Consider the following 27,420-nt stretch of genomic DNA (forward strand, 5'->3'; position numbering starts at 1 on the left):
GCTTCCTCGCCCAGCGCCATCCCTGCGCGTGCTGCCGGTCGGCCCGCGGCGGCGCAGCTCGGAGCCGGCGGGGCGGGAGGGGCGCCCCGGCAGGGCGGGGGCCGGAGCCAGGCCGGGCCGGGGCCGGAATGCCCATGTTCTTCTCTGCGCTGTTGGCCTTGCTGTTGGTTGCGCTCAGCGCCCTTTTCTTAGGCCGGTGAGGGGATCCCGGCTACGGCGTGTGTTGGGGGGTGGCGGGAAGGGAAGGAAGAGAAACCGAGGAGTGGGTGCGCGCTGGAAAGAGGCGCGCGGGAGGGGGAGGGGTCTTGGGGGAGGTGCGCGGGGTCTTGGGGGAGGTGCGCGGGCAGCGGAGGGGGAGGGGCCGAGGAGGGGGCGCGCAACGCGGGGAGGGGTCGAGCGGAGGCGTACGACCGGAGCTGGCGCGGAGGAACCGAGAGTCGTGGGAGACTGAGCAAGCGGGCGAGGCCTGAGAAGATGCTGAGATTGGGGAGCGGATAGGGGTGTGAATGAGGAGGGGGCCCGGCTGGCTGGTTTTCCTTTCCCCATGCACATGCCCCTGAACGTCCCCTTCCCCGAGCGCGAGGGGCACCTGCATCCTCGCCCTGGGGAGCCGGAACAGGTTTGGCTGCCCAGGGAGAGCGGCATTTGAGCCGGCCGGGTGTGAGCCCGCACTGCCTTCTCGCAGACATCTGTCTGGAGGGCGGAGAAAGAGACCTTTTGCGGGTTATGTGATGGCACATCTGGCACTGATGCCTGTACTTCGACTCCTGTTGGGGCCTCTTCTCTCTACCTCTGGGGTTCCTGAGGGTTTGAGGGGTTGCTTTCTTTTGTCTCCAACTTAAATGGTGGAGTTTGGTTCGTCTCATTTCATCTGGGTGGAGGAGACACTCTGGGGCTAGGGTCCTGATCATCGTGGCTGAATGTATGTGACAGAGTGGTGTTTTGGGAGACAGGAGGTTGCCAAGAAGATCCACCTCCAGTTCATGTTCCTTTGCAAGGCCTTCTAGGACCCGCAGGGGGTGAGGGAGGCAATAATTGGGAGAGGGTCCTATGAACTCACAAGGATTTTTCTGCAGGTGGCTTGTGGTCCGGTTGGCCACCAAGTGGTGTCAGCGGAAGCTGCAGGCAGAACTAAAGATTGGCTCCTTTTTTTGGATTCAAAATGTCAGTCTTAAGTTTCAGCAGCACCAGCAAACAGTGGTGAGTCCTAGGAAACTTCCTGGGAATGTATGTGGGGTTGATCCAACTGAATTTCAAATTTTAATCTCCTTTTTTAAAATATTCTGGTGGCTTTCTTAGTTAACCCCGGCCTTGCCATCCCTTTGCCAAGATGATTTTAGAGCTAGTTTGGGAACACTGGAATTGATGCAAGTTGTTCTTTTATAAATGCTTATAAGGCACAGGGTGTCCAGGGCATGTATGAAAGATACAGAAGTAAAGCACAGAACAAAGATAACAGAAAGTAGAAGAGCTTACTGTTCTAATATAAGAGGGGAAACAGGGCAACATATCCATAAAAGAGAAACACTAAACAAGTTCAATCAGTGTCATTAGAGAAACAGGATATAGTGCTGAGGAGAGAAGCTGGTGGAAAGGGGATGGAGAATACTTAGTGGAAGGGCTATAGCACTTCCTCCTCTTCTTAGACCCCTTCCTATCTTGTCAAGCTGCTCTTGGCTTGCCTAGCAGCTAGTGTACAAAGCTTTTTCCCACACTGTTTTAGGAAATTGATAGCCTGTGGATTTCCAGCAAACTCTTTAGCCATGATCTGCCGTGAGTACCCTATTTTCCAGCAAACTCTTTAGCCATGATCTGCCGTGAGTACCCTATCACCTCAATCTCCTCCTGGGGAATATTTTGGGATTGCGGTTTGCAGAATGAGATTCTTTTACAGAGGCCTCACAGCCCAAGGAGGGAAGTGGGTTCTTGCTGATGTCTCTGGATTAGCCTTGAAGCTATTGTTTTGTGGGACAGATATCGATAACTACTATGAGACTGTCTTCCATGATTTGAGCTACATTTTTAGGGAGGATGGGAAAGTGAATGTGAGGGCGGGGAAGAGACTGCTATGGAAGGGATGGACCTGATGGCAGTGAGATTTCTCTTCTGGGCAGACACTATGTGGCCTTGTGCTTTGGCGAAGTACGTATCAGAACAGACCTACAGAAGGTTTCTGGCCTGTTTGCCCCATTCTCCCAGAGTACTGGGGTGCACCAAAAGGAGCTGTCCTTCAGCCCATCCTTATTGAAGATCTTCTGCCAGGTGAGACTACTTTCCCACTTTCCTGGACTGAAGTAGGAATGGCTGGCTGTGGAGTCATGGGTGGATTTTTTTTTTACTGTATTTGAGGCATAATACTAAGAGCTGCCTCTTATTCTTTTTCCACTGGAAAGGAAGGACGTTGCCTTGATGTTAATTATCGTTCATTTTTGCATCTTCTTTTCAGCTATTCTCCATTCATGTAGATTCTATAAACATCATGGTTCTCAAGGTGGCTACTTCTGAATCCTTGTGGCATATTCAGATCAGATATAGCAGTTTTCTTTTGGATAGTGATGGAAAGAGGTAAGCACTGGGTAGAAGGTTTGCTAGTCCCATTCTTGCCTTATAGTTGTTTTAGGGTGGGTGGATGTCAGGGCTTTCTTATCAAGGTGTCAAGTTCTCATTCTGTGTAATTTGAGGAGAGAGTAAGATTAGGCACTTATGCTTGCCTTGTGCCTTCCAGCCAACAAAGCTTGATTGAAGGTAAATGGTGAGGAAAGGGGCCAAGTGCTGTTAATTTTTTCCTTTCCCAGGCTGAAATGTGAGGTGAGCCTAAGTCAGATCAACAGCAAAGTTCTAAAGAGTGGCCAGTTGGTGAGTACGCCATGGTCATTCAGATGCCTTGTTTTCTTCTGGGCATGAGGTATGAAGGAGCTTAGGGCTTACATTCTAGATTCTGTGTGCTATGGGGTTCCCTCAAGGATGTGTTCCAGATCACAGCATTTTGATCCCAAGCTCCCTACACGTTCACACCTTAGAGGAGTATCTTCCCTATAGGAGGACACCTGTCTAGCGGAGCTCTCACTTGCCCTAAAGCTGTGTCTAGAGGTGGGCATCAGAAGCCGGCAGCTGAAGGCGATCACTGTGGATGTGTGGACACTCCATGCTGAACTGCATGAGGGCCTCTTCCATAGTCAGCTGCTGCGCCAGGGCCCAGGCCTGGCATCCAAGCCTATTCCCTGTTCAGGTAAAGCCCCAGTCAGTGAGCTTCTTAGCTTCCCTGTTCTCGGGTTATTTTGGAAGTAGAAAAGATAGTGGTCTCACCACTTGTTCAGGTGTGATTTGTTAGTTGCCATGGCCTTTGACCCTGGCCTTTGAGGATAGCTAGAGGAAATAGGGCATTTGCTTGTGGTGAGTGAAAGAACTAACATTTAGTGGGTAATTATTATGAATTAGACCTGTACTATGTGTTTTGTATATGTTCCCGTACTAACTCCTTAGCATTTCACAAATGAGGAAACTGAAGCGTAGGAAGATTAGATAGGTTACTTGACTGAGATCACCTAGCTAGTCAGTAGTGAAAATGGGGTTTAAATTATTTGGCCCGAAAGTCCATATTCTTCTCATTGTAACAACCTGCTCTCCATACTGTTTTTTAGACTCTGGGGAAGGAAGTACAGCAAGTGCCTGGATCTCTGGGATCTTTGCCTTATGACCTAAGATTGGGCGTTTGCTTAGCCTACTTTATATGGGAGGATTTGGCCAAAGAGGGCACAGCATGTTGGGAGACTTAAGAGTGTTAAGGATTGATGGCTCTTGTCTTATTCATTCATGTTTTCAGAGGTGATAGAGAACTTGGCTGAGCCAACTCTGCCTGGCCTGTACCTCCTTCAGCAGCTGCCAGACCAAATCAAGGTGAAGATGGAGATCACAAGTGTGGTGCTGTCCATGAATAGTCAAAAGAGGTGAGATCTTTCCTGACACAGAAGTGTGGAGAGTGATAGTTGGAGCTATGTGCTGGGGTCTCCATAACCAGCCTAGTAGCTGCACTGAGCTTGTCTGAGGGGATAAAGGGAGTAAGAATAGCATCCCACATATTTCTAAGCCAGAGTCTGTGTCTGGTCCAGGCACCTCAATTGGACACTGAAGCTGCTGCATTTCCTGTACCACCGTGATGAGGATCAGCTGCCCCTTCGAAGCTTCACAGCAAACTCTGATATGGCACAGATGAGCACTGAACTCCTTCTGAAAGGTCCATGGGTGGGGATACTGGTACTGAGAGAGAATGGGAGGACCAGACACACTCTTCCCCAATGCCCCACTTGGTCTTCTTAATTTAATATCAGTGTAACCGAGGAAGGGGAGGTGGGAACATACTGAAAGAAAATAGTGTTGGTGACCTTCTGTTCATCTCCTTGCCTGCCTCTTACTCTCTCCTAGTCTTACCTCTTGCCCTCCCAGTGTTTCCTTCTGATCTGCCCTTTGCCCTTACAGATGGGTTGTTGCTGTCCCAGAGCCGCCAGCGCATTGTCTGCCTCAACTCCCTCAAGGCTAGTGTGCAGGTGTGTTGACCAAGAATCATTCCTTTTCTTCTCTCTCCATGCATCGTCGCATCATGAGCTAATGAAATTAAACCTAAGCCCACAGTTCTGGTGTTCTTATTTCCAGGTGACCACCATTGACCTCGCAGCCTCCCTGGTTCTGAACACTTGTATCATTCATTACCGGCATCTGGAATTCTCTCACTGGCTGCACATGCTAGCCCTGGAGACCCGAGAGTCTAGTTCATCTGTTCTTAAGCAAACGAAAAAAAGGTCAGTGTAATCTTTTTCAGCCACCATCTTATCAGGTGGATTCTTGGATGTTTTGGTCTAAAGTGGCATTTTGTGTTAAATGTGTATATGATTGTTTGATCTTTTTATTTTTTATTTTTGGCTGCGTTGGGTCTTTGCTGCGCTTGGGCTTTCTCTAGTTGCGGTGAGCGGGGGTACTCTTCGTTGTGGTGTGCGGGCTTCTCATTGCGGTGGCTTCTCTTGTTGCGGAGCACGGGCTCCAGGCGCACGGGCTTCAGTAGTTGTGGTGCGTGGGCTTATTTGCTCCGTGGCATGTAGGATCTTCGTGGAGCAGGGCTCGAACCCATGTCCCCTGCATTGGCAGGCGGATTCTTTTTTTTTTTTTTTTTTTTAAAGAGTAGCTTTTTTTTTTTTTTTTTTTTAATTTTATAGCTACTTTATTTATTTATTTATTTATTTTTGGCTGTGTTGGGTCTTCGGTTCGTGCGACGGCTTTCTCTAGTTGCGGCAAGTGGGGGCCACTCTTCATCGCGGTGTGGGGACCGCTCTTCATCGCGGTGCGCGGGCCTTTCACTATTGCGGCCCCTCCCGTTGCGGGGCACAGGCTCCAGACGCGCAGGCTCAGTAGTTGTGGCTCACGGGCCCAGCTGCTCCGTGGCATGTGGGATCTTCCCAGACCAGGGCTCGAACCCGTGTCCCCTGCATTAGCAGGCAGATTCTCAACCACTGCGCCACCAGGGAAGCCCGGCAGGCGGATTCTTAACCACTGCGCCACCAGGGAAGTCCCTGATTGTTTGAGCTTTTTAAATCTCAGTTTCAGTAGCCCAGACTCAGTAGCAAACCAATTTTATATATCTTCCACATTAGACTAGACTCTGGCGGTAGAATGACGTCCTCTTTGTTTTTATGTTCTCAATGCCCAGCACAGTTCCTTGTTATACAAAATGAACATTTGTTGAACTGAACTTAAATGATAAACAATATCTCGTCTGCCTTAGATTATAAGGTGACAGATCATGTCAGCAGAGCCATGACTCTCTCTGTGTAGTACTTGCATCGTGTTGCGTAGAGAACTTAAGGTCAGTTCGGAAGCGATGCTTTTGATTGTAGTAAGTTAAATCATAAGATATACTGATTTCATCACATTTGATCTACGAAAATGGCAGTTTCATCTGGTTCAACCTAATAAGTCTCTGTGGATTATCACTGGGAGTGGGAGCGAACTGATGAATTCAGTCTGTTTTTTTTCTAGTTGCCTCCTATCCTAAGAATCACAACAAAACTCACCCTGTCTTTTGAGAGGTTCAGGAATCTGTTCTATAGTAGGAAATTGCAATTCTTTCCTTATCAAACAGTGATGTCTTATCCCTATGCAGAACCTTCCCTCAAATCCTGGCTCCTATCATCTTTAGCACCTCCATCTCCAATGTCAACGTTTCCATTCAGCTTGGAGATACACCACCCTTTGCCTTGGGATTCAATTCCATCTCTCTGGGTAAGGCTGTGCAATGGAAGAGGAACAAGAATCTGTTCATTAGGGGAGCTGGGCCCAATTGATGGCCACTGTGGCTCCAAAAAACTCCTCTCTCCCACCTTTTTTCAGATTACCAACACCTGAGACCACAAAGTATCCATCAGCGGGGCGTCTTGACTGTGGACCACCTCTGCTGGCGGGTGGGCAGTGACTCCCACATTCAGCGGGCACCCCACCCACCCAATATGCATGTTTGGGGTGAGGCGCTTGTCCTGGACTCCTTCACACTACAGGTAGGTGGGGACTTTGGTGAATAGTAGCCTGTGAAGTTTCCTCATCATGCTATGCTTTAGAGCACTGAGCATCTTTTTTTGGCAGCAGACGATGCATCAGTGCGTTACGCAACTGTGTGTTGGCATGCTTCTGATGGAGTCCTTCTGCTTCTTTTCTAGGGTAGCTATAACCAGCCTCTGGGCCTGTCCAGCACTCAGTCAGATACCCTCTTTCTTGATTGTACCATCCGAGGACTGCAGGTAGAAGTATCAGATACCTGTGCTCAATGTCTTTCTCGGATATTGTCCTTGATGGGCCCACAGTCTGGGAAGTCAGCTGTCTCTAGGGAATCTTCATTTGGGGAATCTGTGTCGTTACTGTGGAAGGTGGACTTGAAGGTGGAGGACATGAACTTGTTCACCCTTTCTGCCCTGGTTGGTAAGTGGGAAAGGAAATCCATACTGAAGTGGGTAGTTTGTAACCTAAGCAGATTATGCTGCTCCTTCTCACTTAATAAAACCAATTATTTGAAAATTTTTTAAATTAAAGTCATGAAATGTTGGAAGGTCTTGCATAACTATTGGGCTTCTTGATGTTTCTTAAGGGTTTATAAATAGCAAGATGTATAAGAAAAAGATAGCTTTGATATCTGATCAAGAGAATGAGATGCAGTTAGTTTTTTATTTCTTTGTGTATTTAGTTCTAGAGAGTAACTGATATACCTCTGGGAAATTGGTAGGAGTTTGGGAACTTCTTTGGCCCTGCCAGATCTAGTTAGGTTAAAATGGGAAAGGAAAAACTTCCGTAAAACATGAGAAATGAGGTTAGGAAGGTGTGGGGAGTAAAGATAGCTGGAGTGAAGGGAATAAGGAAGGAGGGAGAGTGAGGACTAAAGTTGCCATTTGAGAGCTGAGAACCAAGCCTGACATGGTTTCTGGATGTTAGGTGCTTCAGAGATCCGACTGGACACACTGACCGTCCTGGGAAGCGCTGAAACCTCCACCGTGGGTGTTCAAGGACTTGTGCTTGCGCTGGTGAAGTCGGTCACAGAGAAGATGCAGCCCTGTTGTAAGGCTCCTGACATCCCCACTCCAGTGCTCAGCCTCTCCATGCTCTCCATCACCTATCACAGCAGCATCCGCTCTCTAGAGGTAATGCTTCTGTGGGGAGGTGGAGTCAGGTTGGTTTTTTTCCTAGGCTTAGAGCATTTTCCAGTCTTGAGTCATGTTGTGAAACTCACCTATGAGAAATATAACACCTCATGGTTGTTCTTTTCTTCCTAGCTTGTTGTTTTGTTTTTTGTTTTTTGTTTTTTTTTAAGCTGTGTTGGGTGTTTGTAGCTGCGCGCGGGCTTTCTCTAGTTGCGGCGAGCGGAGGCTACTCTTCGTTTTAGTGCGTGGGCTTCTTATTGCGGTGGCTTCTCTCGTTGTGGAGCATGGGCTCTAGGTGCGCGGGATTCAGTAGTTGCGGCACGCGGGCTCAGTAGTTGTGGCTCATGGGCTCTAGAGCACAGGCTCAGTAGTTGTGGCGCACGGGCTTAGTTGCTCCGCGGCATTGATTGATTCCCAGACCAGGGATTGAACTCGTGCCTCCTGCATTGGCAGGCGGATTCTCAACCACTGCGCCACCAGGGAAGCCCTTGTTCTGTACATTTTTAACTCTTAATGTGGAATTTAAAATATATATAAAACTAGAGAGAATATACGAACTTTCATGCATCCATATCCAGCCTCAATAATTACCAACTTATGACCAACTTCATTTAGCTAAACTCTGAGCAGTCATCCCTGCCTTCTGCTCTGGGATTATTTTGAAGCAGAAACCAGACATATAATTTCAGCTGTGAAGATTTCAGTGCATATATCTGAAAAATATAGGGCTTTTAAAGGTCACGATCTGGTATCATTTTACTGAAGCACTCAGCTCATCAAAAGACTGGAAGAGATCTGAAGATGGAGGCACTGGAAAGTTTTGAGAGGCTTCCCAATATCTTTCTCCTCAGAGTATCAGACAGACGTAAGGCCCTCTTGAGGGGAGAGTGGGATATGTTGCTGTTCATCAGACTTCAGCTTCCTTTGGAAACTGAAGAGTTTGCTTTCAGAGATTGGAACTCAAAGGAATTTTTTTGTCTTGGGATTTAAATTTTCTGTGCTTAACTATTGAGAATTGACTTTGTTTTTCAAGCTGACAAGGTCTCTACTCCCTTCTTTGAGGCATACTTTCCCATAGGTCAATTGCTGTATTAACTTGTGTGACCAGTACTCTTTATACTTTTTAAGAATGAAATCAAGGTGCAATCAATGCATGAAACATTTTCCAATTGATTGTTGCAATGGTTATTTTACAGAGTGTGGTTGTTTTAGAAAGATAACTCATGAGCAGAAACATAAAGCCAAATAACTTATTGAGTACATGTGTATATACTGGATGTACTGTGGTAGATACCAGAACTAAAATACGTGGCCTCGGGACTTCTCTGGCGATCCAGTGGTTAAGACTTCACCTTCCAATGCAGGGGGTGTGGGTTTGATCCCTGGTCGGGGAGCTAAGATCCCACATGCCTTGCAGCCAAAAAACCAAAACATAAAACAGAAGCAGTATTGTAATAAATTCAATAAAGACTTTAAAAATGGTCCACATCAAAAAAAAAAATCTTAAAAAATAAAATAAAATACATGGCCTCTACTCTTAGATAATTTAGAATCCAGTTGAGGAGGACTTAAAAAGTGTAAGTGCTTGTAAGTATAAGTTAAGAACTGTTAGCTCAGCATATTAGTGCAAAGAGGAGCAAAGCAAGGGGGTAATTAACGTGATTACTCAGGAAAGACTTCTGAGTGGAGATGGTTCTTGAGCCAGGTGTGCATGTATAATAGTTCCTGCGTCTCTTGTGTTCTGGGACATTGTAATTGATAGATCCTTTTCTCTTGCTCTTTAAAGGTTCAGTGTGGTGCAGGGCTGACCTTACTCTGGAGCCCTCCAGATCACATGTACCTGTACCAGCATATCCTGGCCACCCTGCAGTGCCGAGACCTACTAAGAGCCACTCTGTTTCCTGAGACTGTTCCACTTGTTGCACTAGAGACTCCAGAGACTGCCTGTGAGCCAGAAGGCTGTCCCCCTGAGTCCTCTCCCCCAAAGCGGCTACTAAGCCTGACGCTAGAGGTGAGCACAGCTAAGCTGACAGCTTTTGTAGCTGAGGACAGGTTCATTACCCTGGCTGCAGAGAGTGTGTCTCTGAGCCGGCACGGGGGTTCACTGCAGGCTTACTGCCCAGAGCTGGCTGCTGGGTTCGATGGCAATAGCATCTTCAACTTCAAGGAGGTGGAGGTGCAGCTGCTGCCTGAGCTGGAGGAGATGATCCTCCACCGGAACCCCTTCCCTGTGCTACAGACCCTCCGGAACCGTGTTTGGCTCCTTTCCCTGGGTTCAGTCTCAGTGGAGTTTCCTTATCAGTATGATTTTTCTCGAACTCTGGATGAGGCTGTGGGAGTTCAGAAATGGCTGAAGGGACTGCATGGAGGAACTCGTTCTCAGGCTTCTCCAAGCTCTGCCCACCTCCCACCTGATCTACTCTTGAAGGTTCAGCACTTCTCATGGGTTTTCCTGGATGACATTTTTGAGGTGAAACTTCGTGATAACTATGAACTGATGAAGGATGAAAGTAAGGAGAGTGCCAAAAGGCTGCAGTTGCTGGATGCCAAAGTGGCTGCTCTTCGGAAGCAGCATGGGGAGTTATTGCCTGCCCGCAAAATTGAGGAGCTCTATGCCTCTTTGGAACATAAAAACATCGAAATCTACATCCAGCGCTCCCGTCGTCTCTATGGCAACACACCCATGCGCCGGGCACTGCTCACTTGGAGCCTGGCAGGGCTAGAGCTGGTGGCTCTGGCAGATGCCTCCTTCCATGGGCCTGAGCGTGTGGTAGAGCAGGTTCGAGAGCTTGATCCAGGCAGCCCTTTTCCTGTTGAGGGAGTAGATCTTGTCATTCAGTGGTGTCGTATGCTCAAGTGCAGTGTCAAGACATTTCTGGGTAAGTAGTACTTCCCTATTTGCAGGGCCTAGTGTTTGCCCTTGGAGCTCCAGGGAGCTCTTTGAGTGATTACAGAGGAGCTCAGTTATATTGGGAAATGTGGCTGTTTTTGGGTGGGTGGAGTGGGATGGGTGGACTCCTCTTCCCTTTCTTTGTTCCTGAATTTCACCCTGAAACCGCTTGGCTAAACACAAAGGTACAACTAACACAGTCATCTTCAGGGTTAGTGCGGCTCTTGGATCTCAGTGTTACTCCCCTCACTGTCTGCTTAGGGTCTCCGTGCACTTTTTCAGCCTTGCTGCCGACTGCCAACTCTTATTCTCTCAGTTGATCTTGTAAAATATCAATAGATGAGTAAAAATAGTAGTGGGGGGAAAAGTGCCCGAGAGTGCTAAGACAGTTTCCTGAGTAGCCAGTGTGTATCCTCCCTATAATAACAGTTCGGATAAGAGACTATCCCCGGTACTTGTTTGAGATCCGTGACTGGCGGCTGATGGGTCGACTTGTGGGCACCGAGCAGAGCGGTCAGCCTTGCTCGCGTCGGCGTCAAATCCTGCACTTGGGGCTTCCATGGGGAAACGTGGCAGTGGAGAGGAACATGCCCCCACTCAAGTTCTATCACGACTTTCACTGTGAGTAGAGGAGGGCAAATGATTTGACTGAGGTGTTGGTGGTGGCTGGGGTGGGAGATGAGCTGAGGCCTTTCTGGAGTGAAGGCAGAAGAGAGGGATGAAGTTGTATAGCAGGCTGTGCCCTTTGCTCCTCTACCCCAGCGGAAATCTTCCAGTACACAGTGGTATGGGGCCCGTGTTGGGATCCAGCCTGGACACTGATTGGCCAATCTGTGGACCTCTTGACTAAGCCCTCAGCTGACCCCAGCCCACCCTTGCCCTGGTGGGACAAGAGCCGTCTTCTGTTCCATGGGGACTGGCACATGGACATTGAACAGGCAAACCTGCACCAGCTGGCTACTGAGGTGAGGGGTCCAGAGGAACTGTTTTCTTATTAGGATGGTATGGTTGGGGCTTGTACAGCACATGGGGGAAGAGAGAAAGGTACTGATTTGGGAGGTGAAGGTGATACATTTATTCACATCTCACCAAGTTTTTGGGGTTGTTATAGGATCCATACAACACAACTGAAAATATGCACTGGGAGTGGAACCACCTGTCTTTTCATTGGAAACCTGGTCAGTTTGTGTTCAAGGGTGACTTGGATGTCAACGTGAGAACAGCCTCTAAGTGAGTGGAGTGATAGATGGGGCCTCAACAGGGTGTGGGACTCAGGGTGGGGGGAGAGGGGAAGAGCCGAGGGGCTGCAAGTGACCAGGGCACTAAGGGCCAGGCTCTGTTGTGAGCCAGGTATGATGACTGCTGCTTCCTTCACCTGCCTGACCTCTGCATGACACTGGACCTGCAGTGGCTATGTCATGGGAACCCCCATGATCACCATGGTGTCACTCTACGGGCCCCAGAGTTCCTGCCTGAGGTGCCCTTGGGCCAGCTTCATGACTCCTACCGGGCCTTTCGCTCTGAGAACCTCAATCTCTCCATCAAGATGGATCTGACTCGGCACAGTGGAAGTGAGGCTTGGATCTGGGGCAGCGGGGAGGAAGGGCTTGGGAGGATGAACTTAAGACACCAAGGACTTCAGCTTGACCCTCTGAAGAGGGGATAGGAAAAGAGCAAAGGAGGGTTTGGGTCAAGATCTTTTTTTGGAAGAGGATTGGTGAAAGTAGAGAGCTTGGGTCTTTGAAAGGAGAGGGTGTTGGGGATATTGAGTGTGAGGCTTGAGTGCTGTTTGGGTTTTTAAATCTCTAAAACCTGAAGCTAGGGAAGGATTTAGCTTCGTCTCTGTGTTTTAACCACAGCTAGGAAATGTCTATTGTTTCCTTTGCAGCAATATCCCAGCCCCGAATTCTGCTGTATAGTAGCACCCTGCGCTGGATGCAGAACTTCTGGGCAACTTGGACTAGTGTCACAAGGCCAATTTGTAGGGGAAAGCTCTTCAATAACCTGAAACCCAGCAAGAAGAAACTCGGCCAGCACTACAAGCAGCTTTCCTATACTGCACTCTTTCCCCAGCTGCAGGTCAGCTTTGACAGTGCTACTGACACCTGCAGTTCTGTTCCCCTTCTCTAGTTTTCTTGTTTTCTCTTATCGGGTCTCTGAATCGTCTCTCTGATGCCATCCTTCATTCAGTGTTATGCTCTCTTGTTGCCAGGTGCATTATTGGGCCTCATTCGCCCAGCAACGTGGCATCCAAATTGAGTGCAGTCAGGGCCACGTCTTCACTCGGGGAACTCAGCGGCTTATACCTCAAGGTAAGATCAAAGGCTCCCACCACTTGTCCTTGCCTATTCCTTGTCCTCTTTCTCTTTCTCGGTTCCCTTCCCTTCTCTTTCTGCCCCACACTGTTCTGGGCGGGTTTGCATGGGCTCTGTATGCCTCTTTTTCTCAGCGGGCACAGTGATGCGGCGCCTCATCTCTGACTGGAGTGTGACCCAGATGGTTAGTGACTTAAGTCAGGTGACTGTTTACCTGATGGCCTCGCCCACTGAAGAGAATGCTGACCACTGCCTTGATCCCTTGGTAACAAAGACCCACCTGTTGAGCCTGTCCTCCCTTACCTACCAACGGCACAGCAATCGCACGGCTGAGGAGGTACCGCCTGACACGTTCTCTTTACTGCCTTATTTGTATCAGTAGGTGTCTTAGTCGGCTCACGCTTCCATAACAAAATACCATAAACTGAGTGGCTTAAACAACAGAAATTTCTCACACTTCTGGAGGCTGGGCAGTCCAAAATCAGGTGCCAGCATGGTCCTGGTGAGGACCAGGTTCTGGTGAGGGCTCTCTTTCTGGCTTGCAGATGGCTGCCTTCTCACTGTGACCTCACCTGGCAGGAAAAGCAGGAAGCTTTCTGATGTCTCTTCTTATGATGACACTAATCCTGTCATGAGGGTCCCACCCTCATGACCTCATCTAAACCTAATTACTCCTAAGGCCCCCATCTCCAAATACGTCACATTGGGGATTATGGCCTCAACATACGAATTTGGTGTGGGTACATAATTCAGTCCATAGCAGTAGGTTTCACGCTAAGTCCCTGGTGATGTTCCTAACTACACTCTAATCATATATGTTGTTACTTTATGATGCACTCACTAGTATCAGCATCCCTCTTTTTGAAAATTCCTTTTTTCCCCTCTCCTTGTAAAGATAGTCTCTTGCTCTTCAGGAAATAGAGGGAAACTTTTTGTTTCTAGTGCCTTATTTGGTGGTCCCCCCAGCCCCCCACACACAATTAAGGAAGGATTTTAGTTGAAATTCTCTGAGTCATTTAAAATACAGTGGATATAGTCAGAGTGTAATCTAGTGCACACACTAAGACCGCTTAGGTTTTCTTTCTCTAGGGTTGTCTTGTATCCCTCAGAACAGGTCTGTTACTCAACAAGCATGTTTTTTATCTCTGCATTTGTGGTCTAGGAGGAATGTTGGGTATTTCCATGCTACTCTGAGGTTCTTTTCCTGTTTCTTAGGAGCTCTCTACTCGAGTTGGGGATCCTGCCTTTTACACACATCAGCTGCACCTGGTAGATTTACGGGCTTCTTGGACAACCACCAATCGGGACATTGCCTTTGGTTTATATGATGGCTACAAAAAGGCAGCTGTACTCAAACGTAATCTCTCTACTGAGGCTCTGAAGGGGTTAAAGATTGATCCCCAGATGCCAGCCAAAAAGCCAAAGCAGAGTGTCCCGACCAGCGCCCCAGCCCCACCTCCTGTCAACACTCCCAGCTTTAGTGGACAGCCTGATAAGGCGTCTTCAGGAGGTAAACTGCGGGAGACAAGACTCCATAGGGTTAGGTTTAGAATATGTATGTGGGCTTGGACAGGAGTTTGAGAAGGACTAAATTATGACTGGTTCGATCTGTGTGTAAAGATGAAACTTGTTTTTCCATATTAGGCCACCTAAGTCTTCCATAGCAGTGATGGGGGGCATTAAAGGGTCTGGTCCATGGGACTTCCCTGGCGCTCCAGTGGTTAAGACTCCACACTTCCACTGCAGGGGGCACGGGTTCAGTCCCTGGTCGGGGAACTAAGATCCCACATGCTGCGCTGTGTGGCCAAAAAAAAAAAAAAAAACTTGTCTGGTCCTTTGGCCAGGAGAAGAGGATCAGGAAGGAGTGATGACTTAGAATGACTAAAGAAAAGAAACAAAGGATTAGAGAATTGTTTTGTGTTTTGATGAATTAATTTGTTCAGTCAATAAATGTTTATTGAGTAGTTAATAGGCACAGAGCACTGTGCTGGGTTTAGTGAGAGATACAGAATATATGATATTTTACTTGACTCAACAAGTTTATCATCTCTGGATGAGCTAAGATTAGTTCATTCATTCACTGAATCAATCACTTATTCATTCATAGATTCACTTTTTAGCTTTACTGAGGGTTTATAATGTACCAGACATGACCGTAGACATTAGGGATGTAAAGATGAGGGGGAAGCTCTGAAACTAAGAGTCATGAGGGACTTCCCTGGTGGTCCAGTGGTTAAGACTCTGTGCTTCCACTGCAGGAGGCACGGGTTCGATCCCTGGTCAGGGAACTACGATCCTGCATGCTGTGCAGCACAGTTTGGGGGGGGCGGTGCGGGGAGAGTCATGAAGACGCTTTGTAAGAATGTTCAAGAAGAAAGTATTTAAATCAGCATAGGGTAGTCTAGAAAGGCTTCACGGAGAAGATAACATAATTGAGATGGGTCTTAAAAGATGAGTAAGTGTTTGATAGGCAAAGAAAGAAAAGAGGGCATTTTAGGGAGAGGGAATAACAAGTACAGAGGAATGTAAGTTCATGGTGAATTTAAGAACAAGGTGAAAAATGATAAATGCCGCTAGAGAGAAATTAAAGAATATGTGAGCTGTTCTTGACTGTAGTGAAGGGTTTATTGAGGAAGTAGCATTTGAGCTGGACTTTGAAGGCTTAGTATTGTTTGAACATGTGGAAATGAGGAGCAAGGGCATTAAAAGCAAAGGGAAAATCCTGAAAAGGAGTGGAGTTGGTCAAGCTCAATATGTTCAGAGCAGAGTGAACAGTCTGTTTGGGTTGGCATAGAGTATAGCTACAGGTGAAGATGCTGGAAGGGAAAACTGCAGGTAGACTATCAAAAATACAAGGCTAAGGAGTTTTTGTTCTTTATTCAGTAAACAGTGGTGAACTACTGAAGGTTTTTGAAGAGGGGTGTGTCATTAGAATCTTACTTTTAGGAAGATAAATCTGGCAGTTGTGTGGGGGACGACTGGGAAGAAACTGGAGGTGGGGGAGACAAATTAGGAAACTATTATGGTGTCTCAGCAAGAGGAAAGGAGAGCCTGAACTAGGTAGAGGCGAGATGAGGGGATGAATAGAAATGTTATTATGTGTGTAAGAGATTTGGCAGCTGGTTGGAAGAGGGAGTTAAAATAGGGATAAAGTGATAATGATTGAGGCTTTGAGCCTGGTGACTGGCCTGATGGTAACTAGGAGAGCCAGAGGCTAATAAACAGGTTTGGGGAGGTATAGAGTTGTTGAGTTCATATTTGGACATGCTAAGTTTGTGGTGTAAGTAGTACCTCTAGGTAATGTCTAAAAAACAGGTGGAAATGAGGATCTGAAAGCTTAGGGCTAGAGGTAGAGACTTAGGAGTTTCAGCATAGAACTAAGAGTTAATGCCAAGGAGATAATAGTTGCTTACTGTGTGGCAGGTACCCTGCGAAATACTTTATGTATTATTATTCCATTTAATTCTCTCAACAACCATATTAGATAGTTACTGTTATTTTACCCACAAGGAAACTGAGAGAGAGAGGTTAAAGCAAGCAAGGTTACAATCAAGTAACTGGCAGAGATAGGATCTTGAACACAGGCAGACTAGTCTAATTCTGGAGACTGTGCTCTTAACCACAACACTGTTGGACAAACTCTTCAGAAAAAAGAAAAGGGAACAGGCCAAGGATAGACCTTAGGGGATATACTTATCTCTAAAACCTGGGAGAAGGTAGAGGATCTAAAGTCATAATCAGAGAAAGCAGTAGAGCTAGGAGAACAGTGACACTGATGGCAAGGGAGTGGTTTATGTGGAAAGGAGTGGTCAACAAACAAATAGCATTTAAAACAATATGAAATGAAAAAGAGAAGGAACAAAATGGAAGGAAAAAAGATCCTAGAGTAATTCAGAGGTGGATATGCCTAAGAGAAAGGAATGCTACCACTTACATAGCATTTCTAAGTCTGTCTTGGGAATCTGTTACTTTTATTAAAATTGAAGGAAAATGAAACGACAACCCTTACCCAGGGGTCAAGGGGTGGAGTGGGCTGGGCTGGAGTTGCAGGTTGGGGAGAATACGTTCTAGAGAAATTGAAGGAAGATCAGTTTGGCCCTGGATGTGTTCTCTATCCCTTTGACTCTGTGGCTTTTCCCCCACTTCATATTTCTCTGCCAGGTGCCTACATGTTGCAGAAGCTGATTGAAGAGACAGATAGGTTTGTAGTGTTCACAGAAGAGGAGTCAGGTGTGAGTGACCAGTTGTGTGGCATTGCTGCCTGCCAGACGGATGACATATATAACCGAAACTGCCTTATTGAACTGGTCAACTGCCAGGTACCTTCTCTTTACTAGAGCACCCAAAGATAGGGCTAGATCATAGTCATATGTGTTTACCTTCTCCCACCTCTAAATAAGAATAGGTGGGTAGAGCTCCAAAAAATTATTCTTTCTAACAGGTATCATGGATAATCACTTCCATTACTAAAAACCAGTAGAGTGCACTCAGTAAGCCAGAATTAGACCCAGCTGCAGTCATTGGTACAGGCCCTTTCACTAACCTTCCATCTTCTTTGTGGCCCTGGTGCTGTGACTCTGCTTCTGTCTCTGGCATAGATGGTTCTTCGTGGAGCAGAGACAGAAGGCTGTGTCATTGTGTCAGCTGCCAAAGCCCAGCTGCTGCAGTGCCAACACCATCCAGCCTGGTATGGTGACACATTGAAGCAAAAGACATCCTGGACTTGCCTACTGGATGGCATGCAGTACTTTGCCACCACTGAAAGCAGCCCCACTGAGCAGGATGGCCGACAGCTCTGGTTAGAGGTTAGTCAGCAGGGCTGGGAAGGCCCGTTGTATCTCCAGTTTTCCATAGTTGGCCCCTTTCGCCAAAATAGCTTGCAAGATCCTGACTACCTGTTGCTACCAGGTTAGCAGAATAATGAGGCTGATGATAACACTTGAATGTAGAAACTGTTGGCAGTCTCTGGCCTGTGATCTGTGAACACATAGTGCTTTTTCTGTTTTTTAAATCTCATACTATTCTATTTCATTGCAAGGGAGATTCTCATTTCCCTACATGAGAATAAAATGGATTGGAACTTTATTTTTGAAATTGCCGACCCCTATGAATAAGATCACACTAATCAGCAGGCAGCCAAAAAAACAGGCAGTAAGTCTGAGAATTTTAGATAAGCTCTCTATCTGCCCTTTCTCTGATCTCTCTTATGAAGATGATTGGTTGTTTCAGCAAATCGGTAAGGTTGAATAGAAAGACTGCTTGTCTAGGAGGCAGGTTATTATGTGAGTTCTGATTTCACCTTTGCTATTTTAGTAGCCATGAGCCCTTGGGAAGTCACCTTTATTTGTAAAATTGAGTTAATACTTCACTCTCAGAAAACTGTTGAAAGGATCAAATGAGAACGTACTTTGAAAAATACAAAGCTTCATTCAGATGGAAAGTAGTCTATTTATTTGTTTTTTAAAATTTATTTATTATTTATTTTTGGCTGTGTTGGGTCTTTGTTGCTGTGCACGGGCTTTCTTTAGTTGCAGCGAGCGCGGGCTTCTCATTGCAGTGGCTTCTCTTGTTGCGGAGCACGGGCTCTAGGCGCGCGGGCTCAGTAGTTGTGGTTTGCGGGCTCTAGAGCACAGGCTCAGTAGTTGTGCATGGGCTTAGTTGCTCTGCGGCATGTGGGATCTTCCCGGACCAGGGCTCGAACCCGAGTCCCCTGCGTTGGCAGGCAGATTCTTAACCTCTGCGCCACCAGGGAAGTCCCAGTCTTATTTTTTTAAGTCAGTATGTTTGGGGAAGTCTTAGTGTATGTCAAGATAATGTTTTTGTTAGAAGGTGAGATTGTGAGCAGTTGGCAGGGACTAAGCTATAAATTTTCTTTTCAGCATCTTGGTAAAACTAAATTTGTACTATAATTTCTACGATATAATTGCATCAGATTTATTGGGAGATCTAATGGTTATGAGATGTACCTAGCCAATATTCTGCATTGTGGTTACTTATTTAACCGGTGTTAAGTGTCCACATTGTGCTGGGCATGGTACATTCAGATGAGTTATTGGATCCAGCTACATCTGATTAGGACCAATGTGAATACTTCATTTTTCATTCTACTCAATGGGGATAAAGCTAATCCCTCTTCCCTCCTCCCTGGCTGGTACTTCTTACTCCAATGACCTTAAGGCTCAACCCCAAGTATAAGTTATATGAAGTAATAAGCATTTAATCAGATGTCAAGCCAAGTAAGGGTCAGGTTGTTGGTAATATGAAAAGTCATGCTGGTATATTACAGTTGTAGTTTAGGCAAGCAGTACCCTTTACCAGTAGTCTCAGGAGATAGGCACAGAAGGTGGTAACTACTCATGCAAAGATAGGCAGGATGAACTATGCAAGATCTCCCTATCTGGCGTTTTCTGGGCCTCTGCTTCTTTTAGGCATGCGTTCTTTTGCAAGTGAACTTGTTTTTTCTCAGGCTGTGATATTAGCATTAGAGTGGAATGTCCTTGGCTTAGGTGGGAAAGATTTTGATCTTGCCTTTCCTATATGAATTTTTTTGTGACTTGACAGATTGTTTATGTTCTTCTCATATCACTCATTCTATTCAGTTTGACTCCAGCTTGGCAGAGAGTGTCAAAAGAATTCAGTTCCCTTCCCCCATGGCAACAGTGTCACAATGGTCTGAAGACAGAAAACAGCAAGAACACAAACACACGAATACCAAAATGGGTGGGAAGTCATTGGTTTTGATGAATTTTTTTCCCCATGACATGATTTGATTTTTTTCCATTTTTAAAAATTGTGATAACATACACATAGTATAAAATTTATAAACATTAAAAAAAAAAAAAGAAAAGAAAAAAGGGACTTTCCTGGCGGTCCATTGGTTAAGACTCTGTGCTTCCACTGCAGGGGGCAAAGGTTCCATCCCTGGTTGGGGAACGAAGATCCTGCATCCCACGCAGCGCGGCCAAAAAGAAAGAAATAAACATAACATAAAATTTATCATCCTAACCATTTTAAGTGTATAGTTTAGTGGTATTAAGTACATTCATAATGTACAACCATCACCACCATTCATCTCTGAAACTCTTTTTATCTTGAAAAACCAACTATATCCATTAAGCAATAACTCCCCACTTCCCCTTTCCCCCAGGTCCTGGCAATCACCATTCTATTTTCTCTCTCTGTGATTTTGACTACTCTTAAATACCTCTCTTTTTTATATATACACACACACACACACACATACACACATATATACTTTAGGTGTCTCATATAAGTGGAATCATATATATTTGTCTTTTTGTGACTGGCTTATTTCACTTAGTATAATGCCTTCAAGGTTCACCCATGTTGTAGCACGTGTTAGAATTTCCTTCCTTTTTAAACCTGAATTCCATTGTATGTATATACCACATTTTGCTTCTCTGTTCATCCATTGATGGACACTTGGGATACTTCCATATTTTAGCTATTGTGAATAATGCTGTTATGAATATGGGAGTACAAATTTCTCTTTGAGACCTTCCTTTCAATTCTTTTGGGTATATAACCAGAAGTGGAATTGCTAGATTATAGAGCAATTCTGTTTTTAATTTTTTGAGGAACTTCCACAGTGGCTGTATCATTTTACTTCTTATCAACAGTGCACAGAGTTCCACTTTCTGCACATTCTTGCCTTATTTTCTAATTTTTTTATGGTAGCCATCCTAATGGGTGTGAGGTGGGATGTGATTTGGTTTTAACCTAGCTTGTATTTTTCTGGCCTGAGGCCTGGCAAAACATGCATGTAATTCAGTTGGGTTTGCAGAATTTGGGTGGTTTGAGCCAGGAGAGAGGGACATATGTCATTTACCCTGGGAGATTCTTCAAGCTATTCCAGGCAGTGAAAATCTAGATAGTGTTAAACTTGTATAGTGGAGATAATAGAGGTATATAATGGAGCTTGTACAGGACAAGCTACTGGTCCCCCAGGAGTTAAAGGTGCCTGTATCTCTGTCTTCAGGTAAAGAATATTGAGGAGCACCGGCAGCGTAGTCTGGACTCTGTGCAGGAGCTGATGGAAAGCGGGCAGGCAGTGGGAGGCATGGTTACCACTACCACAGGTCAGTTCTCACCTCTTCCCCCATTATGTGGTTAGGAGCAGACATGCATCCTTAAGGGGCCTCATTTCCTTACCTATTTGTAAGATTAATATACGTGGAGTAGGACCACTTTGTGTTAGACTATGTTGAAAGCAAGTGTCTGGAGTTCCCTAGACATCACGCATAGCTGGGAGGCTCTCACAATACCTCTTTTGAGAATGTCTTTCTCTTATCTCTTTCCTACCTCTTCGCAGATTGGAACCAGCCAGCTGAGGCGCAACAAGCCCAGCAAGTCCAGCGGATCATTTCACGCTGCAGCTGCCGAATGTACTATATTAGTTACAGCCATGACATTGATCCTGAGCTGGCAACTCAGATTAAGCCACCTGAGGTTCATGAGAACCAGGAAAAGGAAGATCTCCTAAAGAAGCAGGAAGGTATTCAGGGTTTGAAAGGCTTTTAGGAGGGGACTAGGGAACTTGTGAAAGTAGTTATTTCCTTAGTGGTTTTGAGGCAGAAGTGTTACTAAGAGTCCCAGTGTGCATAGGGCATTAACATTTCACTTTGCGTTACATTTTTTAAGTTCTTTTAGGAGAGAATAGAACTGGAATAAATGGGGGACTTCCCTGGCGATCCAGTGGTTAAGACTCCGCGCTTGCACTGCAAGGGGTGCGGGATGGATCCTTGTCCCGGGAACTAAGATCCCACATGCCGCGAGGGTGATGCACGGCCAAAAAAAAAAAACTTACTGGAATGAATGGATATTGTTTGACTCTGAAATAAGCACATATTTCTACCCATGAGCATATCTCACCAAGATCTTTTATGGGGTTAAGTAACAGAAGTGGTTCTAGATATGGGTTAGGAGATGGGGTAGACATTTAGGGTGAAACTGAGTCTCTTATTTAGCTGCTAACAATTACCTAGGGGCTGTGGATACCTTCACCCTCATCCATCATGAGCTGGAAATCTCCACAAACCCGGCTCAGTATGCCATGATCCTGGATATCGTCAACAACCTGCTGCTCCATGTAGAACCCAAGCGGAAGGTGAGTATGGGCCCTTGTAGAATGCCAGTTAGTCTCACAGGAATCTCCAGACCTTGTGCTTTATTTGGGGTCCAGTAAGAAAAGCCATGCTTCAGACTGAAAAAGGGCGTTGTGGTTAGTACATCCTCTTTTAGTCAGCAGCAGCAGTTGAAATTTTAGTTATCTAGGAAAGGTCTGAGTGTCCCTAAGACTGTAGAGTTGTTTACTTGTTTTTCTTGGTCAGTTCTTTACTCAGTCACTTACATACCTCTGAAAACAACAAACTACTTCCCACTTCCCACCTCTATCCCTACCCTGTGGGACTGGCTTATTGTGAAATCCACATTGCCAAATCTTCTGCATTGGCTTACCGCTTACTTGCACTCATGGTGAGAGAGAAGGTTGAGCTTTCCGGAAGAGATCATCATTTCTCGTTCCTTTCTCTATTTTACTTTACTACAAGACTTGTCTATTGTTCATTTCCTTTTCCATTCCTTTAGGAGCATAGTGAGAAGAAGCAGCGGGTCAGGTTCCAGCTTGAGATCTCTAGCAATCCTGAGGAGCAGCGCAGCAGCATATTACATCTACAGGAGGCTGTGCGGCAGCATGTGGCCCAGATACGGCAGCTGGAAAAGCAGATGTATTCTATCATGAAGGTAGTCTCCCGGGCAATCTGAGGACAGGGAAGTCTCCTAGGACAAGGGAAATCTCTCAGTTTCTCCTTATCTGGCTCCCTAGTCTTTGCAGGATGACAGCAAGAATGAGAACCTGCTTGACCTGAACCAAAAGCTTCAGTTGCAGCTAAACCAGGAGAAGGCCAATCTACAGCTGGAAAGTGAAGAGCTTAATATCCTCATCAGGTGCCACAGCATTCTTTCCATGCCCTTTTCCAGTGCCCCAGCTGGAGTCAATTTCTTTTGCCCGTGTTCTGATAAGTCTTTAGGTCTAGTGTGTATTATCAAAGGCTGATGTAGTAGATTCAGGCACCTTTTCCTGAATGAGTCTTGTTGGACTTCGCCAACAGGTTGAGAACAGGAGAGCCCTTTCTTAGGATCCTTATTAGAGTACCTCCGGGGAAAGGAGAAAAACAGGTAGTTCGGAAAGATCATTTTTGTTGCCTTGATAACTGTGCAACTAAACTAAAAATAAAATGTCTTGAAGTTGATCAGTAAGGAACACAATTGCAGATACAAACATAGGGGTTATTAGTAGGAACAGACTACTTTTTCAAGAAGCTGTAGAACTAAAGATGGGCTTTGTGCTCCCATGGCCCAGGGTTTGAGGAGCAACAAATCCAATGAAAAAATTTAGGGAATAGCTGTTCTAGAATAGGTCCATCTCTGGGTTTACCTCCTGCATCATTCTAGGGCATTCCTCCCCACCCCTAACCCAAATGCCGTTGCCCTTATTGGCTTTGACCCTCGTATCCATTTATAGGTGTTTTAAGGATTTCCAATTGCAGCAGGCCAACAAGATGGAGCTGCGAAAGCAGCAAGAAGATGTGAGTGTGGTCCGCCGCACTGAGTTCTACTTTGCTCAGGCACGATGGCGCTTGACAGAGGAAGATGGACAGCTGGGAATTGCTGAACTGGAGCTGCAGCGGTTCCTCTACAGCAAGGTATTAGATATATACAGTCACACAAAGACAGCTGTATTGAGAGGCATTGACCTTTCTCAGGAGTCTTAACTCACAAAAAGAGATAAACATAAAGGGACTGATTATTATATGACTGTTAATGATGGTATTAATGGTTATTAATAATGATAGAAACATGAGCAGAGAGTGCCGCTCATACACATTTGCTTGTAATATTAAATAATACAGATATAGATGAGCTTGATCAAATGCTTCCCTCATTGAATAAGGTTATCCCTAGAAATGTGGCTCAGAGGGAAGTAATCTTCCAAGTCCAGCTTAGAATAGAATCATTAATTCTATATTGGCATTCAGCTTTCCTGCAGTTACCCATGGCATGGAGGACACGACATTATTCATTATTCTTCCAACCCCCCAGGGACATTTGGAAATAAGTCGAGACCATTTTTGAATGTCACAGTGACTGGAAAGTACTGCAGGCACTTAGTGCCCTGGCCATGAAAACAAATGATATATGTAGCAGTACTCTAGCAAGCTCCTGAGAAAGGCTTATTATAGTGGTTTGGGGGTGGTGGGGGGAAATCTGTCTTTATAGGTGAATAAATCTGATGACACAGCAGAACATCTTCTGGAGTTGGGCTGGTTCACTATGAACAACCTCCTCCCCAATGCTGTCTATAAGGTAAGTCTTATTTCCCTATTCCTGGCCCATTCACATGCTTCCTAACACTGGGCATTTGCAATGACCCTTCCACATAAACCTACTGTGGGAAACAATGTGATCTGAGATCGTGGAAGCTTGCCCAGCTTAGCAAGACCATTGCTTCTTCTCTCCTCTGCAGAGGATTTGTGGGTTGATTTATCACTCTTTATTCTACAGGTAGTCCTGCGGCCCCAGAGCTCCTGCCAGTCTGGACGACAGCTAGCTCTTCGCCTCTTCAGCAAAGTCCGGCCCCCCGTTGGGGGTATTTCTGTTAAGGAGCACTTTGAGGTTAGTAAACAGTCCTTTGGGGACACAGGAACAAAAGGCAGTTAAAAACTATCTGTGCGTTGTTATGTTAGGGGTAGGTAAACAGAGGGATGATGTCTGAGCTTAATTGCTTCTTCAGCCTTTTTCCTCTTTAGGTAAATGTGGTGCCTCTCACCATCCAGCTGACACACCAGTTCTTCCATAGAATAATGGGCTTTTTCTTTCCTGGACGAAGTGTGGAAGATGATGAGGTTGGTGATGAAGAAGATAAGTCCAAACTGGTGACTACTGGTGAGAACTTTAATGGTGGAGCTCCAGAAGACTGGGGTAGCAGCCCCAGAGACAGCTGAAGCTTCAGCAAGAGGACAACAGCTAGTGTACTTGCTTTTTTATAGGAATACCAGTGGTGAAGCCTCGGCAACTGATTGCAACAGATGATGCAGCACCACTGGGCCCTGGGAAGGGTGTGGCACAGGGCTTGAGTCGGAGTTCTGGGGTCAGAAGGTCATTTCGCAAAGCACCTGAGGTATCAGAAATGCCCCTGATGATAGAAAAATGGGAGATCTTGGGATACTCTGTTTGGCCTGGCTGGGGATTTCTTTCTGTTTCCTTTGAGTCTATTCCAGGGGTGAAAGGAGATGGAGATGTTTGGGGTCCTGAGTTTCTTGTGATGGCTTCAGGGGCACACTCTTCTTTCGTTCCTTTCCTAGCACCCTGTGGATGATATTGACAAGATGAAAGAGCGAGCTGCCATGAACAACTCCTTCATCTACATAAAGATCCCACAGGTTCCACTGTGCGTCAGCTACAAGGTCTGCCCTTCCCCAGCACTTTTTAAATTTTATTTATTTATTTACTTATTTATTTTTGGCTGTGTTGGGTCTTCGTTTCTGTGCGAGGGCTTTCTCTAGTTGCAGCGAGTGGGGGCCGCTCTTCATCGCGGTGCGCGGGCCTCCCACTGTCGCGGCCTCTCCTGTTGCGGAGCACAAGCTCCAGACGCGCAGGCTCAGTAGTTGTGGCTCACGGACCTAGTTGCTCTGCGGCATGTGGGATCTTCCCAGACCAGGGCTCGAACCCGTGTCCCCTGCATTGGCAGGCAGATTCTCAACCACTGCGCCAGCAGGGAAGCCCCCCCCCCCAGCACTTTTTAGAACAGTGTGGGAACGGTACCACATAAGATCAGAGATTAAAAACAGATTAAAAACAGAGATAGGGGCTTGTGAAGCTTGTCTGTGGGTGATAAACCTGCTGTTCCCTCTGCTGCCCTCAGGAATCAGTACTAGACTGAGATAAGGGGAAATAGGTATCTGTAGGTTGCTGGTGCAGGAAGGTACTAGGACTTGGACTCAAGTACTGGCTTGGACTAAAACTGGCAGCTGATATATTTTTTTTCTCTTCTCTTCTCTCCTCCTCTTGCAGGGTGAGAAGAACAGTGTGGACTGGGGCGACCTTAACCTGGTGCTGCCCTGTCTGGAGTACCACAACAACACATGGACATGGCTAGACTTTGCCATGGCTGTCAAGAGGGACAGCCGCAAAGCCCTGGTTGCCCAGGTATCCTGGCAGAATTCATGGCTGTTTGGTTAGCAGGGGCTGGCAAGCAGATCCTCTGCTCAGGAGCATTTCATTGTAAGATGCATGTATTAACAAGCAGCCTTGGGAAAGGGGCAGGTGAATGAAGTGAGTGACTTTTATCCCTGTCCTCTCCATGACTTTGCTCAGATGGTTAAACTGAATGTTTACTGACTGTTGTATATATGTTAACTACTGTTGATTTTTAGGAAGTGAGGGCTGGCACAACTTCATGTTTAGCGTGGGTTCTAATAGACTGTAAACTTCTTGAAAGCAGAGATCATTTTATAATTTGAATTGCCCCATTGTGCCTTCATGTAAGTTTGATAAATCTTTACTGACTTGGTCCACTTGATTTATTCTGCCTGTCTCATTAATATTTACCTTCCCTTTTACTCCTCTCTAACCTATCAGGTAATCAAAGAGAAGCTAAGGCTGAAGCCTGCAGCGGGGTCTGAGGTCCGGGGAAAGCTAGAAACTAAATCGGACCTCAACGTGCAACAGCAGGAAGAGGAGGAGAAAGCCCGGCTTCTCATCGGTTTAAGTGTGGGCAACAAGAATCCTGGGAAGAAGTCCATCTTTGGCAGGCGCAAGTGATCCGGCAATTCAAGAGAGGCTGCAGTACAGGATCTGACTCTGGCTCAGGCCACAGGGACTTGTGGGGTGGGAGGTGCTTCCCTTCATCCATTAGGATTTGTGGGGGTCAGGAGCCCACAGGGTACTGTGGATAGAGGCACTGCTCTTTAGCAGCTGGCCTGTTCCTTGCAGAACATGGTGGATAATAATTCTGAGTTCTACCTCACACTGATCAGCAGGCCCAGGGCCAGAGAGGCATCAAGAGAGCAAGGCCCAGGGAATGGCCCCAGGGCTAGTATCTGGTTCCCTTGGGGTCAACTGAAAGGGTGGGGGGACAGTTCTGATCAAGTGTGATAAATTTTTATAAATAGACATATATAAAAATATATATATATTTCTAAGTGTAACTGCTCTCCCTCTGTGCCAGAAAGTGGAGGGGAGGGGCTGATCTTCTGTCCCTCATTCCACTGCCTTGTATGAAAGTGGTATTAGTGTTGTGGGGGGAATCAGCCCCTCCCCAATCTGTGCCAAGCTCACTTGGGAGAATGGCAGTAGGAGACACAGCTGGCTATGGGTCCCTCTCCCTGGGGTATCCCCTGAAGAATGGTAAAAAAAAAAAAAAATCATTTAAAGAGAAAAAATATATTTTAAATTTGATGCTGGTTTTTTTTTTTAATTGAATGCATGGTTTCAGCCTGTATCCTTTTCTCCCCGTCAGTCC

The 27,420-nt window shown here is 46.1% G+C and overlaps 1 protein-coding gene across 8 annotated transcripts; it reads left to right on the forward strand.

Annotated features, from left to right (window-relative positions):
- On the forward strand, positions 1 to 27,356 carry BLTP2 (bridge-like lipid transfer protein family member 2). 8 transcript variants are annotated; one of them, XM_057535756.1, is made up of 39 exons: positions 3 to 196; positions 1,077 to 1,200; positions 1,724 to 1,773; positions 2,115 to 2,262; positions 2,447 to 2,565; positions 2,796 to 2,856; positions 3,040 to 3,229; positions 3,824 to 3,947; positions 4,110 to 4,234; positions 4,477 to 4,544; positions 4,651 to 4,796; positions 6,152 to 6,270; positions 6,379 to 6,542; positions 6,702 to 6,960; positions 7,468 to 7,673; positions 9,460 to 10,552; positions 10,993 to 11,184; positions 11,326 to 11,528; positions 11,675 to 11,793; positions 11,914 to 12,134; positions 12,452 to 12,642; positions 12,776 to 12,875; positions 13,013 to 13,215; positions 14,094 to 14,388; positions 17,040 to 17,197; positions 17,477 to 17,683; positions 20,878 to 20,977; positions 21,211 to 21,393; positions 21,884 to 22,005; positions 22,485 to 22,640; positions 22,732 to 22,844; positions 23,422 to 23,602; positions 24,177 to 24,263; positions 24,462 to 24,572; positions 24,707 to 24,842; positions 24,947 to 25,077; positions 25,262 to 25,363; positions 25,971 to 26,105; positions 26,538 to 27,356. In XM_057535756.1, exons 1-39 carry the CDS (start codon positions 129 to 131, stop codon positions 26,718 to 26,720), a joined length of 6,693 nt encoding a protein of 2,230 aa, XP_057391739.1. In that variant the 5' UTR covers positions 3 to 128; the 3' UTR covers positions 26,721 to 27,356. The 8 variants fall into 8 exon arrangements, 7 of the variants coding, with proteins under 7 accessions (XP_057391739.1, XP_057391741.1, XP_057391738.1 ...); XM_057535755.1 differs by having other exon boundaries at positions 4 to 196; positions 22,723 to 22,844; XM_057535760.1 differs by lacking the exon at positions 3 to 196 and adding an exon at positions 386 to 500 and having other exon boundaries at positions 2,200 to 2,262; positions 22,723 to 22,844.
- The last annotated feature ends 64 nt before the right edge of the window (positions 27,357 to 27,420 follow it).

This window comes from Balaenoptera acutorostrata, chromosome 20 (genome assembly GCF_949987535.1).
Source record: "Balaenoptera acutorostrata chromosome 20, mBalAcu1.1, whole genome shotgun sequence".
NCBI classification, from domain to species: domain Eukaryota; kingdom Metazoa; phylum Chordata; class Mammalia; order Artiodactyla; family Balaenopteridae; genus Balaenoptera; species Balaenoptera acutorostrata.